The sequence below is a fragment of the Buceros rhinoceros genome, unplaced genomic scaffold (genome assembly GCF_000710305.1).
Source record: "Buceros rhinoceros silvestris isolate BGI_N320 unplaced genomic scaffold, ASM71030v1 scaffold18784, whole genome shotgun sequence".
In the NCBI taxonomy this organism is placed as follows: domain Eukaryota; kingdom Metazoa; phylum Chordata; class Aves; order Bucerotiformes; family Bucerotidae; genus Buceros; species Buceros rhinoceros.
The window spans coordinates 1-15,756 of NW_010409022.1; the positions used below are offsets into that span (position 1 = coordinate 1).

Genomic DNA, 15,756 nt, shown 5'->3' on the forward strand with positions numbered 1-15,756 from the left:
CTGCCCCGGCGCAGGCCGAAGGCGGCACGGCGGCAGCGGAGGAAATTAAAATGGAGGTGCTGCACCTCCCCGAGGTGTGCAGCCCGAAGAGCAAGAAGGGGGATCTGCTGAACGCGCACTACGATGGTTTCCTGGCCAGCGATGGATCCAAGTTTTACTGCAGGTGGGCGCTCAGGGCACCGGGTAGGGTGGAACGGAAGGTAGGCCCTAGACCGGCGGTACGTGGCACAGCTTCCCGGTCCCCGGGACCACTGAGTCCCGCTTACCCGGCTGAGGAGGCACACAGAGCCCGCCTTCCCCCCTCAGCTGAGTAAGCGGGACCCATGTTCTCTCCGTGTGGGCACAGCTTGGGGTCCACACAAACCACGTTAGCGTTAGTAATTTCCCTCCATCTCAGCCTTTACTTTTCCTCAGCCGAGTTTTGAAGGATGTAGGATTTACCAGGGGTCAAGAGGGACCAGCGCTGAGGTAAGCTGGAAACCAACCCGATTTGAGACTGGCATCCATCACCAGTGAAGGGGACCAAGTGGGAGGGTTGCTGATAACGTGCAGCCCACACCTCACACATGGAGAACCCCTTGGACAGCGTGAAAAAACCCTGCTATGTTCTGTGCTGTCTCCTGTGCAGAAAAACTCGGGTTTGAGGAGGAGCTCTTGGTAGGGATGACTCTTTTAGACAGAAACTCGAGTACAGCATGCACTTCTACATAGTTGGCATTGTGCAGGACAGCTGTATTATGTCTACAGTCTTTATGCCCCTTCCCTGCCGCTGCTTCCCTTCTCAATTTGTGCTGCCGCCTTCTTTGCCTCAGTGTTAGCAGTTAGGCTTTTGCTTTTTCACTTTGTCCCATCCATCTATCTTCAGGCTCTTTCAACTTAGTGTAGCTTGCTTTGCACGGAAACCATTGTGCAAAAGCTTTATTTTTACAGTGCCTTGCTTGTAATGGTGGCGTGGCGTGTCCTGCTAGTGAGGCAGGACTCAACCCATGCAGAGCTATGGACAAGAGCCATTTCTTTCCATCAGGTACCTGGCTCATTCCTTACTCATGTTTGGACAGACCTTACAGACAGTGGCCGAGTTTACTTACAAAATCTTGATTTGTTTCCCACTTGTAACATTTAAGCAAAATTGAATAGAGGCTAATTCTACATTTAACAGTACCATTTTACCTGCATTTTTTTGTCTGTTGAAGTGACTGATTTGGCACATAGAGTGTTGACCTCTGATTTTTGAGCTACATGCTACTCCGTTGCTGTCTAATTCTACATTTAACAGTACCATTTTACCTGCATTTTTTTGTCTGTTGAAGTGACTGATTTGGCACATAGAGTGTTGACCTCTGATTTTTGAGCTACATGCTACTCCGTTCAGTGTAGCCGCCATGCTGGGGACACCTCACATGACCAGGAGCTGGCTCAAGGTTCAAGCACGGAATATCTAAACGGAACAGAGTGGGGGGTGGGCACACACTACTGCGGCCAGGATTGCCAGGTTCTCCCAGTGCATCTGTGCATGCTCTGCCCCATCCCTTCCCATGCTGCGCTGATGTGAACTGCTGAAGACACTTTCGCTTCCTAAGCAGTGAACTGCTTCCAGCACCCCTCTTCTCTCGGAGTTCCTGCAGTGGCACCTTGTTTCTGTCATGCAGTGCATACGAACAGGAAGATTGGATGGTTTTTGTAGTAAGTTAGATTTTACTTGCTTTTTTTTCTTTCAAAAGGAGGTTGCCTCTTGCACATTTCAAGGCTTGACCTTAAATTCATTATAAATGTAGCAGAAAAACAGTGTTAATACTTTATATTTTTGCATGCTAAACATTCTTGTTTCCTAATCATCTAACGTATGTTTTTACTGAATGCTAATTTAAAGTTATTTTTATATTAAATTAAATACTAAATTCACTGTTATCCACTCACAATTCTTTTTAATAGTCGGACGCAAAATGAAGGTCACCCAAAATGGTTCGTTCTGGGTGTTGGACAAGTCATAAAAGGGTTAGATATTGCTATGATGAATATGTGTCCTGGAGAAAAACGGAAAGTGATCATTCCTCCATCGTTAGCATATGGACAGCAAGGATACGGTAAAAAAGAAGTTTTAATGATAAACTTTGTCCTTCCTCTGTTTTACACTTTCAAACATACGGTATTGTAAATGGCTGTAAGAATTGGTTCTGCAGTGTTTTTGGAAGCACTGAAGGTGGTGACTGCAGCTGCGCAGCCTAATCCCGCTCCTTCCTATGCAGTTTAAGTAGTCCTCGTCATAGACCCAGGCCTTGCAGGCTGCACTAGAATTCAGTACATGGCACCCAATGTTTTTTTTCCAAATATTGCCGTAATACAAAAAACTAACATGATTCATATCAGTATTTTTTGTCTTAATCTATTGTATCCTACTCATACTTGGTTTCTGTTACGTGATTCCTATCTGCTTAGCCTTTTAATAACATTCTGCGTCTTCGGAGCAAAATAGAATGTAATCCAGTGCATGCCACAGAGTTAGTCTACTGATTTGTTTAAAATACCGCTTACATTCTGGATAGTTAATGAATGATACCATCACATTACATAATAATTGCAATAGCACAATGCAGGAAATCTCATTTGAATTTATGATGCTTAAGTGTGCAGTCTACTTCAAAAAACCCCAAAATACTCCCCAACAGTCGGAGTTTTATGCGGTGTTTCAGCACTCTTAATCATAGGTAATGTAAAATCAGCTCTGACTTGGGTGTACTGGTTTCTGGGAAAAGGTAGCTCTGGCTCTATAATAATTGTTTGGTGGTGATACTGTGTCACAATTCCATGCATCAGTTTTGTCTTTCATACAATTCCGTGGTAGCCACTGAAGTTTACTAGGAATAAATTGTTTCCCATGAGCATATTGTTTAATAAGTAAGTTTCATAACAACAAGGAAAAAACAGACACAAATAAAACTATGTTCTTTAATTCTAGCATTAACTGTTTGTTCTAGGTAGCACTTCAAGAAAGTATTACTTTCCTACAGCATACCTGTCTTCTGTCTCAGCGTATTCCTGCATGCTGGCGAAGATGCCTGCTTAATCTTCAATTAGAAAAGATGCATGTGGCTTTCTAAATCTTTACGTATCTTTCCTTTGTTGGTATGTATATTTGTAAACTACTGGCACTGAATTCTAGTATTGTATCTTTCTTCTGTAAGTCGTATATAAACCGTGATTTATATTCAGATATATTTAAAACTTCTACATTTTAAAAACTTTTAAGATTAAAATCTTCTGAACTCTGAAACCCATCATTTTTCTTATGGATATTTTAGATGACTAGAGTAATAGTTTTGTTTACAAACAAGTAGATTCTATAGTTTTTCTTCATTTTATAAAGGGCGGGCACAAGCTCAACATTCTGCCGAAGTTCCAAGGTTACAATGTCATGCTCACTGTCTTTGGCTATGAAAAGAAGCAACTTGCATGTTTACACTTTAATTTTACATTGCATGATTTTGATGCTTTTTTTGGCTTTACTTTTAGACCTCATTAGTTTGTTACTGTCTCTTCAGTTCCCCTGTTTTTTTTGCCAGATGCTTGATACAGTGGCCTGTGTTTACAGGCACTGGTGCGCTGACACTGGATGTCAGAAAATGCCTTGACAAAGCACTAATGAATTCTAACGTGTTTTATTTCTTCAGAAGCCAGACAAAATATTGCAGGGGTTTTTTTTATGTATCATGGCTTACATTCTGTTGCTTCTTTGTAATGAGATGCGTATTTTAAACACTATTTTACAGAAAGTCCTTTATAGGTGTATAATTCATAGTAAGTTGGTAAAACCTGATACTGCCTTGTTTCTTCAGACAGAAAAAAAATCTATGAGCAGTAGTCTATCTGTTAAACCAGACTGCAGATATTTAATAAAGGCATATGTCTTACCATCAGTCTCTCAACAAGCCCCATCATATGACAGCATGTGAAAGAGTGAGAACTTAGGAAATACCTGGGTTTTATAACACAAATGTTTCCCTTAGTTTTTAAATTGATTCACTGTACTGAATTGATATGAGTAATATAATTTTGTTTCTAGGAATTATATTGTTTACACATCTCAAAATCATTTATCTAACACAATCTGAACAAGCTTCCTGTCTAGCTGTATAATATTTAGTTTAATCTGAATATTAACGAAGCCTTTCATAAGAAATAAATATGCTTTACACTTGCGTTTACCGTATGTGTGATCTCTGACCATAGTGTCTGATTTCTTAAATGCTTTTTTTTCTTACATTCGTAGTACAGGGCAAGATTCCACCCAATGCAACATTGATCTTTGAGATTGAACTTTATGCAGTAAATAAAGGACCTCGCAGTGTTGAAGCATTTAAGCAAATAGACAAGGACAGTGACAAAAAACTCTCTCAGCTTGAGGTAATATGACATAACTAATTTGGAATAAATAATTTTTAAAAATTGGTATGGCTGCATCAGTGTTATCTTTACATAAGCTGCTTCTGATGCAGTTCATCACATAAAGCTTTTGTATGCTTACACAACTACACTGTGCAAAGTTGAAATTTGCTTTAATACGTCAGTATATCTCAGACTTGCTGAGAAACAACTTTAGACATGTCTGCACTGGAGTCACAGTAACTCCACATACATATCCTGAGTATCCTTGAAGATAGCTGTTGAGTACCGACATAAAAGCCACAATTGTGGGACTTTTTTCTTTTCTTGTAGATAAGCCAGTATTTGAAAGAAGAATTTGCAAGAGATGGCAAAAAACGTCATCCCTCAGCCCATGATGAAATCTTAGCTGATATATTTAAGAAGAATGACCATGATGGAGATGGTTTCATATCAGCAAAGGAGTACAATGTGTACCAGCATGATGAACTCTAAGTACTTCCTTAAATAGATCTCTGGCTGTTTTCTGGACACTGAATTTTAAATAACAATACTTTGTCACAGAAATTTTTGTATTTTTTTTATAGTGGCATCTTTTTGTATCTCTTAAGGTGACTGTAAAAATCTTTTTTAACATTCAACTAATAAAATGTATTATTAGGTATTTCAAAAGAAAGAAATAAAATTGTAAAACACCGTGATGTCTTATTAGTGGTTCCTGCATCATGTCCTAATCCACAGTATTGCTCAGTAGTCTTTCTCATTGTGTAAAATACTGATTAAAATAATTATTTTTGAGCTACTAAGCATACAAAAATGGTTCCAGTACCTGTTGACAGTTAGAACATAGCCGACGAACAGTTCTTAATCCTCTGTAAAATAAATGGAATTTTGCTATTTCACCAAATTTAACTGTAAAAGGCCTTAAAATAAATGAATGGCAAGTTAAAATCACAAATGTTTTTAAGCAACTTAAAATAATCTCTTTGTAGTATTAACATGAGTAATTTGGTGTTCAAGAAAAAGTATTATTTTAAGAGGCTTTTAGACTTTGACTTAGTAAAATTATTAAATTAGCCCATTTATTTAGCAAATTAATCTACACTATCATGATTTTCTTGGATGAGGTGGAAGATGATGGCAGATACCCTATATAAATGTAAGCAGTTATTTGGGCATCATTCTGGTTTCCTTCACTTTGGAAAAATGCAAAGAAGTAGCAATAGTTAACAGGCAGTACTGCAGATGTCACCATAATACTTGTGTAACGTACTGTATTCTTCTCACGTGAAAAGGAATGGCTGCATTTCACACTTGAATCAGATGTACTCTGTGAAAGCAGCAGCGCAAGTAAAAAGCATCCATACGTGGGATGCTTAAAATCATTCTAAAAAGCAGAAAAACATTTTTTAGTTGCCTTCCCCATTTGAAATAGCATGGGCAGAGCTTCTACAGCATCCTACCCAACAGCACTGCCCATTTCTGACTGGGACACAGTTCCGTAGTGCCCTCTGGTGCTTGTATTTAACAACACAGACTTCATTTTCTGCGGTTGAGATCTGCCCGTTGAAGACCTTCACCCATGAAGTCTTGGAAGAATGTAGTTCTATTATTTTCATAAGCTTCCAAAACATTTTCTGCCAAGAACTTTTTTCTGAACACATAAAAGGAGGTCAAGAGCAGCTGTGACCTAAAATCCAACTGCAGAAGGTGGACTGGTGGGTACTTTCTAGTAATCTAAATAAGCTGGTGACATGTGGTAATGGCATCCTAATATGAAATGCCTGTCCCTAGTTTTAGTTGTGTCCTGTTGTAAATGAAACATTAGCCTGAGCTAAGTTTTAGCATGTTTTTTAATCTGATACTTAATTAAACATTCATGAGAACACTCAATTATTAACAAATATTTTACCATCATATGCCAGTGTAGATACAGGCCACGTTTTAGGGTTTAACAACAAGTTCATGTAAACAACTTAAAAGTAATTTCTAGCATATTTCAACATTATGACAGTACAGATTAAATACATTTAATACATTAAATACATTTTTCATTTTCATGGTAACAAAAGGAGAAGGTTCTACAAAGAGGAAAAGCAATGCCAGGGAATGCATGAGGGCATTTTCAAGTAAAAGGTCATTCGCTGACTTTTGGTTCAGTGAAAACCTAGCAGTGCTGGGCTAATGGTTGGACTTGATGATCTTAAAGGTCTCTTCCAACCAAAACGAGTCTGTGCTTGTGAAGCAAATAATTTCAAGATAATAAAATGTTTTGCACTTTCACTATTTTGCATTTCAACAATTTGAGTGATATTTGCTAATTCTGCAGAGTTTGTGGCACAGTTATGCCCATGTCTGTCACAACAGGTACTTACCCAGCTCAGTTACTTTACCCTCTTATGCCAGAGGTCAAAACAGGGCACAGCATGCAGTCGTACGTACTTCTGTCCATTAAAGGAGCACTCTAGGCATCCATAGACTGTCTCCCTTTTAGAACTTCCCATTCCACAAAGGACACAGGGACCTTTGGGGATGTTGTTATTAAGTAAATTAATTCGGATGTGAGACCCCTCTCTGAGATAGCTTGTAGAGAGATCAGTCATGCTTGCAGCTTTTTCGTAATAATCTGTAAAAAGATCCTCCAAGTAACCATCAGAGTTAACAATGGTATCCACTACTCTTTTATCTGAAAAAGAAAGAACGCACACACAAAAAAAAAAGCAATGATTTGTCATTACATTATAAAATGTTTACAAAACAATACGTTAGTCTAATTGTGGAAATAAGTGATTCACAAAACCATTCTGCAATGTTGTAGATTACTTCCCATCAAAAGCTCCGTGCAATGAAAACTTTTCTTTAATTTCACAAGATGCTGACAAAAGCCAGAAGTTCTTTGTCTATGATCTCTACAATAATACTTGTAGAAAAGCACCTAAATGATAGCCATGAGGCAAGCTTTTGAAAAACTGGTACCAAATCAAACCACGGCTGCCTTTTCTGTTTAACTTCAGTGGTTTTTTTGCATTTCTAGTTTTATTTACTAAAAATTGTAAATTTACTTCCTTTTTTTATTATTTACAAAAAAACCCCACCAGTACTTAAAAGGTTTAGAAAATTTGGAGGACTCCATGTTGACCTCCTAGCAGATTGCTGAGCATCCAAACAGCCCAGAAAGAAATCACTGTTGGAACTACCTAACCTTCTTTTTTCTCTTTTCAGGGACTGAATAGTTTAGATTGGATGACAAACGTTTAGGCAGCTCCAGCTACTGAGATGTATCGTACCCACTGAAGATTTATTCCCTTAGTGATGACTGGGGCAGCACTTGGTCCATAAAAGCCCTTTGATCAAACAGGATACAACGGAGCAAGGCCACCTTTACAGAGCAGCACTTTAAAAGGATGTGTTTACTGCTCTACATTTGTCTTCACACTCAGATTTGCGGAGTTCCAAAATACTTAGACCAAGGAGTGTTAAAGTGTAGGATCTTGTTCAGAAGAAATTAGAGCTACACACAGTGATACTCAGTTTTGTTGGATGTTGTGTCCATATCAGAGTAAGAAGAGAGAACTATGATGGTATCTTGCCCATGTCCCTGCCATGTGAACATAGAGCCTAAAGAGTACATACAAATATTTAAATTAATATTGTTTGATATTCAAACAATGAGATTGCACTGAAATATTATTTATACACTGTAACTTGTATTGCATAACACCAGCTGTAAATGGCAAGCATATGAAATATGATTCATGTTAACTGACGTTAGCTGTATAATTACTCCATACCAGTTCATCATCAGCCATAAATTTTTATTTTAAGATCTTTAGAGTTTTAATGAACAGCAATACCATAAATTTGTTATTTGTGAGAGTCAGCTTCCCAAATATAAATTTTAATAACTTTACAATCATTTCAATACACAAGAAATTAAGAGGTACATTTTCCATCAAAATTTTCTTCTTTAAACGTTCATTTTGAACATGAATTAAAGAAACAAAAATACACTCTTCAGGCATTAACTAAGACATTTGGATATAAGTATCAAAAGTCATACTTCGATGAAAGAGATTACTCTTTAACCTCCTTAATTTGTTCAGTGAGGATGATCCAGATTTCTCTTTTTCAAATCCTCCTTTTGAAATTGGAGTCACACAGAGTTCTGCAAAAATTAAAAAAAAGGTTTTAGAACGACATATAAAAGCAGTAATTGCACAACAGAGTTTACTATGTTTTCTAAACTTTAAAGCTAACAGTGATAAACTCAGCTTTGCTCACTTTTTAAATGGCTAGTACCACTTCTTAATATGAGTCCGCACACAGTAATAGCCCATAGATTCAATAGGAATTTTTAAGTGGTGGATTTCAACGTAAATCATCAGATTTTGTTTTCATTTTTACACAATTTATGTGGCCATGTTAAGAGACTAAGACAGTCAATATTTTATATATATGGATATATTCCACTTCCAAAGGAGAAACAAGCAAGGCTCTGAGTTCTGTAGTCATGTCTTCCAACACTGAATCAATGACTAAAACATATTTTTCTATATAAAAATAAATATCACCTAAGTTTCTAACCGTCACTTGAAATAAAACCTTTAAAGTGAAATATAATCAATTACAAGGAACTTAAAAAATCCCATGTTTTAAGCTTTCCAATTGAGAATTCTCTTTAATTATGCAAATACAAACATCAGTTTCATTGATTGATTATTTCACTCGTAATGAACCCAGCAAAATTACTGTGCACGTACCTACACCATTGCATAAAGGCAAAATAAAACACTTCCAAAATTGAAGTTAATGTTGAGCATTATGGAAGTGAGGAAAAGGAACTACCACACTGTATTGTCCCTTTCACCCCCAACCCAGTACTTATGTCTGGCTTAGAGCACATCGGAAGGTTTGACAGGAGAGTGAAGGAATCTCAGAGGTCAGTAAAAGGGTGCTTTACAGTGCAGAGTTCCTGCCAGGGGAGGTTTAAAGGGTATGGAGTTATTTGCAAATTCTAAACCATCATGCTGTAGAGATCTGCAGAGATGGACATCACTTCCCTAACCAGGTCTGTCACCTTGCTGTTTACAGAAAGCCACCGTGTTAGAGAGCCAAGCAACCCCTGCAACAGCGGAGTGGCTCTCACCAAGATTCCTGTATGGAATGAAGTACATGTCAGTCCGGAGGGTAAAACTTTAATGTTACTAGACAGTGGGAAGTTTTACATCTGATGTTATCAAGAACCACATCAAATCCTAAAATCTGCTTTCTGGTTTATTACAAACAGTATTGACAACATTGATAACGTTATGGGCTACGCTTTAATTAGTGCAGATAATGTAAGAGCACAAGTGCTATCCTTTCCCCAAAAGGAGAAAAACTTACAGGAGCTATGCACATTTTTTTTTATTAGTTTTCAGTAATTGTTAATTATTTCTTCCTATATATCCTCAGATATCCATATGTGGTAATGATGTATCAGACTGAAATTAAAGCCCCAACAGAACAAAAAGTTAGCTTAGTTTAGAAATTCTGCACACTTTCTTCTTTACTTGGTTCTTTTTGTTTGTGTATTTTATGCAAATCTGATCCGATGGTCTCATAAGCCTGTTCCTTACAGGCTAGAAATATAAGGAACCAGGTTTTTTGTTCCATGCAGCTGTGGGATTTAGAAAAAACCACAAAACTATGTTTAACTTAAAAAAAATATTTCCATGGCAGACTGTTGTCAACTACCTGCCTCGTTTATCTTTCGAGAATGGTTTCCCTTAAAAGTCAGACTACTTAGGTGCATAAAATTAAGACACACCATTGGATGGAATCAGGGCTTATGTATATCAAGAGCAAGAAAACTGTTTTAAAAACTCAGACCATTACAAGTAATGACAATAATGCACATCACTTACCAAAATTACCATCCAAATGAATATAAAGTTCAAATACACTAAAAGCAATAGTTGTATGTGCAGGAAAAACAATGGCTTTGTCCCGCCCTTTATAATTCTGATCTTCAATAATGTGAAACTATAATTTAGAAAAGCATCAAAACAACAAAAGTTACAAATTGAAATTAAAAAATAAATAATATCATAAATGTATATATCGAGAATTATAATGCCAAGAGGAAGCTTTGAAATGGAAGATCAAATTTCACAACTAAAGGATTTTATATTAACAACTTTATTTAATCAAGTTTGATAGAGACACAGTAAATTTACTTGCATCACTCATTGAAAATTGTGTGAATTATTTATAAATAAATGTAAAGGGCAAACCTCAGTAGGTTCGATTATTCAAAAACACAAAGGAGAGAAAGGACAGAAGAACACAGGACAGGGAGTAAGATGCTGACAGTAACAACCTGAAATTCCAATGTATTTTACAAGACAAATATAATAATGAAAGACAGTTTATACATTTACTGAAGATCCAAACTAAGAAGTAGTAAATTCCATATTTTTGCTGTCTTCACCAAAAGCAATGCCTTATTGTCTAACCATGCTTTCACGCATCTCCCATCCCTCAGTCACATAAGCTATACTACCAAAAGAACAACTTCTAGATCCGTTTACGTCAATGTAATGATACTGATTTACTTCACTGTGCTGACATCAGTGAAAACTCAAGTAACTCCAGCCATAAAATGTATAAAAATGATCATTTTGTGTTTGTTTGTTCAAGTTACATAACATTTGTCAAACATACTTACCCTCATTGTCTCTCCGCGCATTCCAGTATGGACGGTTAAGGAGCACTGCCTTGTAGTTCTAATACTTTCCATGACCACGCACAAAATTTCCATCCTGCTTTTTCGTGATTGATGGACTAGACAATGATCAAAATTTATTTTTCTAAAATCAAGAGGGAGGTAGGAAGGAAATTCAGAGATTATTAGTAATTTATTAGTAATATTAGTAATTTAGTAACTGCAAATCAGTACATAAATCACCATAATTTCTGTCTCATAGCTATAAAACAACTAACTGAGGAGGTCTCTGGAAATTTAATACTGATTTTCAGTGTCTGGGAACAGAAGCAGTAAAAAATTCAAAGAAAGCCAGTAACATGCATATGTTAAAGAGGCTACGTGGGACATACTGGAAAATTCCAAATCTGTCCATCTGACGCTATGCTTAGTGACAGTAAAGAACTGTCAACACACACTGAATATTTTTTTAAAGTGATATAATTAATGTCAGTCAGTAAAAATTTATGGAAAATAGATAGTAAAAGCAATAGCTGTATTGCTCTACCTTTGGACTTCCATAAAGCTTATGATTTTGGAATGTTTTGGTTGGAAGCCTAGATGATGCCTATACAAGCTGGCATACACTCAACGGATTAAAAACTCGTTAACTGGTAAGAGCCAACTATAACTGAAAAAAACTTTATCAGTTATAAGCATGGAATGATCACAAATCAAGTGTGTTTGCAGGAAAATTTCTACAGGCATTGGCTCTCAGCCTGTAACATTGAATATTTTTATCAGGAGACTAGTGCCTCTTCCCCTACCCCACCGCCAATTATTAAGGATAATGTTTGGAGGTAACGAATGAACTGGGAAAAGGTAGGTACAGAATAAGAGAGGTTACGGATACAAAATGGCATGCACTGCTTAGTAAATAACTACGAGGAAACAATATATACCTGAAAATATCAAATGTCACATCATGCATAGTAAATAATTTACTGGGACACAAGTCTGGGATTCACTGGGATGGCACTGTAGTCATTGTAGTTTATCCTTGAAATATAAACTGGAGAATTACACCTAGAATTACTCATATTATTATGCTATGTATTTGGCATTTCTGCCAGCACTTCAGGAATGACAAGTTCTGTTTTAGTGTTAACAGCTCAACAAGGATGTCGGAAAAATGGAGACTGCGTTTAGAGAAGAGCCATGGAAAGTTATGAAAAATTCAAGTAGATAAACCTATTTTGCTTTTCAAAGAAAAGGCTGTGTAATGACCTCATAAAACCCTGAAGTATCTACAATGGCAATAATATATTTGGCACTCTGGTTCATCAAAGGCAAAGAAATCCTATTTCTGAAACCTGACATTGGGTTCGAAGTAAATTTCAAATTTTCAGTAGTATGGAATAACATAGATAGGACATTGGATGGAGTCTTCCTCTCTGGAAATTTTTTTTTTTCTGGAAAGATGCGCTGTAATGCAAACAAGAATTCAGAAAAGGTCTGTTATACAGAAGGTCATGTGTCTAATCCCAGTGACCTAACCTGAGACTCTTGGAAAATACCAGATGGTGATGGCTATTCACTGGCTAAAAATTATCAAAACCCAACAACTTCAGAGGTTCAACCTAACTGTAAAAAATATAATTATGGAACCAGAAAACAAAATATATAATATAACCTTGTAGTAAGTTCTTTAAGTAACGTTGGTACTTCAACCTCGTGTTTGGTCACTATGCCAAACGAAGCTTTAAAGGCAACAGAATCTGATCCAGCAACATCAAAACCAACATCATTCATTATCTGATTTCCTCTTCTACCATTAAGCGAAACATCTGATTTGTCTTCATAGTTCAGCAACTGGTAAGATGAGATACCTGAGTAAAAGAAGATAAAAAGATGAAAAGTCTGAATGAACTATTTTTACACAGCTTTATGTATCTGTAACAGGACATTTTTATTATTTAAATTTTTAATAGGATAAATATAAAGAAGAGAACAAGTGGTACTGTGCCTAACCACTTTGATGTGAAATTCATAGCGACATTGAGCACTTATTTATCAGTGTTCCTACAGATGAGTAATGGAAAGAGAGTGCGTAGGCGTCTGAGGGATTTCTGTGCCTTCTGGCAGAGTTGTGCACATGCTTTTGCACATGCTGTGTCCTGGGCATGAAATGGTGATTAGGGCTATTTGTTCATTTCTGTGCTTACCCTTACTCTCCTAAGTACTTTTCGCAGTCAGTATGCTGTTGGTACTTAAACACATTTGACATGCAGTGTGCTCTGGGTTTAGTGATGGAGGCTCCACAACAAAAAATGACTTCACGGAGGCTACGCAGAATGTCAAAATTAGGAACAGAATGGAAGTCGTTGTGTATAGAATAATGTTAGTGAATTCTGTATTTTGTCTAGATGCAGTACAAATGAGCCTGACTTTTCTTCATTTTTGCAATCTACGACTGAGACGTGGGTGTGCCCTTTACCTGGTATGTCACAACTAGAAATGTAAAGACTTACCACACTTTCCATGTGTGGCCAAAGATTCCAGGGACTGTGTCAGTTTATTTTGAATAAAAACAACAGATTAATTCTGATTTACTGGAAAGTTTGCATCGATTTATTGTACAATAAAATAGTAGGTGCCAAAGCATTTTTATAATGCTTTCTTTATAATGTATTAATGTATTAAATGTATTGCTATTATACTAACAAGAATATTAGAACACTTTGATTGCCAAATTAAAAAGAAAAGGACAGGTAGAGCACTGGCATTAGGTATCCAAAGGCATCCAAATATATTTCAGAATCCGAGTTTTACTCCTTTTATTTGTTAAAAAATCCTTTGAAGATTTTAGGATAAAGTGACATTATGAAGTCAACTAGTATGAATCCTGTTTGTCTTTATTTTGAACGAAAATAAGTTAATCTTTTTTCATAATGATAAAAGATTGCAAATGCTTATATTTGTTACATAAAAGGAAAATTCAATTACAAAGTTATCTTCTTAGATTAAAGGACAATACCTTCTCCATGTGACATCTAACCTTTACAGAAAAGACTACTAAAGTTTTGTGAGACATTTTAATAGGATTTTGCAACCTTTTTCTCAGACTTTTCAATGAAAATTTTCAAATTTTTTAAAATTTATTTATTTTTAAATTCTGGACAAGCCAACTAATAAGACTAGTGGGATTAGCAGAATTTCAATCTTTTTCATCATGCTTGCATCCTGGAATTACCACTTTGTGGGGTCAACTGATCTCTCTGTCTTCTTGTACTCATACTTGTTTTTCTTGAAGGATTTCTAATTAATGCAGTTGTTGTGCAATTAATAATGCGATCATGCTTTTGTTAAAATGGACCTTTCTTCAAAAGAAAGTAAAGCAATGGAACTGTATCGAGAAAACATAGCCTGTAGATACGAATTACACAGACTTTCCAAAGGACGGTACAGGAAAATGTAGTCACAATAGTTCAGTTTAGCACATTTTAATTCTCAGAGCCCCCTCAAAGCTTTCTGACACTGCATAGCAAAAGCAATTTAAACCGAGTTCAGCTCTTTAAGTACACACAAAAAAACATGGAAATGTGGGAAAAAAAATCTTATGGAAATGCAGTTACTTAGTCAGATAGATGTTGTCAAACACTTCTGCCTGTGCAGAAGCCTGTTCAACACCAGAGGTGACTACGTGGCACAGCTGCAGAACTGAGGCTATCCTTACAAAGGACTATACATGGAAAGGTAAACATTAAAACCAATCAACAGCATACATCAATCAGCATACAGCAATACGTCTGTCAGAAGTCTGCTGAGATTCGTGAAAAAACACAGGACTTGATGGAATTTGTTTCGTATTAGTTAAGAAAGTATCAAGGCTTTTTTCAGTATAATTGACTGGGGGTTTTTTACCCTTTTTCCAGAAAGTCCTTTTTTCCCCCTTTTTCTTGTTTTTTTTTACCCATTTGACTTACACATTTTTAAAAATATCTATTACATGACTAAGCAAGACAAATATTATTACACATGTACCAAAGAATCTGCAGTTTAAACTGTGTCTACTGTCTGTATTTGCTAGAAAACATGCATTTTTCTGCTTTAAGGAAAGACAGAAATCTTACCTGCAGAAATTTCTTTCTCCCCTTGAAGAATGTCTTTTAATGTGAAAGGTGTTGAAGCAAATTTAGATTTTTTTGAAAGCGAACATTTTCTTTTCTTAATCACAAGGCTCAAAGGTTGGTATTTATCAGCTTCACTGAGACTAGGCACTGGAATTAGTCTTCCTCCATCACCAACCTGTTTAACAAAGTTTTTGGTTGCAGCAGCAAACATATTATGACATTAGTAATGATAATAATAAAACGCTCTCTATCATCAAGTGTAACTTCCAGATGTCAAGCCCATGTTCAATTGCTTTTACAATGTTCTTTCAAACAAATTAACATGTTTAATAATAAAAAAAAAGCCATCAAACTGATTTTTTAGATCGAGTTATATTTTGCTTGGAAAGAACCAACAGCATCTTTGCTACTCAGCTTCTGCAGTGTAAGACCTTCAGTTAAGCTCTCCAATTCTGTATGATGAATAATGAATTACCAGTGTAAACTGATAGGGAAATGGTTGCCCTTTCCTTGGCAGTTTAATGCCACTGTTTGAACACAGAATTTATAACCACAGAA

At 36.4% G+C, this 15,756-nt stretch overlaps 2 protein-coding genes across 2 annotated transcripts; one reads left to right on the top strand and one right to left on the bottom strand.

Annotated features, from left to right (window-relative positions):
• The first annotated feature begins 6 nt into the window (after window positions 1-6).
• On the top strand, window positions 7-5,031 carry FKBP7 (FK506 binding protein 7). Its single transcript, XM_010135096.1, has 4 exons — window positions 7-163; window positions 1,933-2,084; window positions 4,268-4,401; window positions 4,714-5,031. The coding sequence occupies exons 1-4, from the start codon at window positions 51-53 to the stop codon at window positions 4,873-4,875; spliced, it is 561 nt and encodes a 186-aa protein (XP_010133398.1). The 5' UTR covers window positions 7-50; the 3' UTR covers window positions 4,876-5,031.
• A 1,733-nt stretch (window positions 5,032-6,764) lies between these two features.
• Window positions 6,765-15,409, bottom strand: DFNB59 (deafness, autosomal recessive 59). Its single transcript, XM_010135097.1, has 6 exons — window positions 15,199-15,409; window positions 12,759-12,954; window positions 11,090-11,231; window positions 10,287-10,404; window positions 8,441-8,545; window positions 6,765-7,066 (listed from the first exon to the last, which is right to left on the bottom strand). Exons 1-6 carry the CDS (start codon window positions 15,407-15,409, stop codon window positions 6,765-6,767), a joined length of 1,074 nt encoding a protein of 357 aa, XP_010133399.1.
• Between the last annotated feature and the right edge of the window lie 347 nt (window positions 15,410-15,756).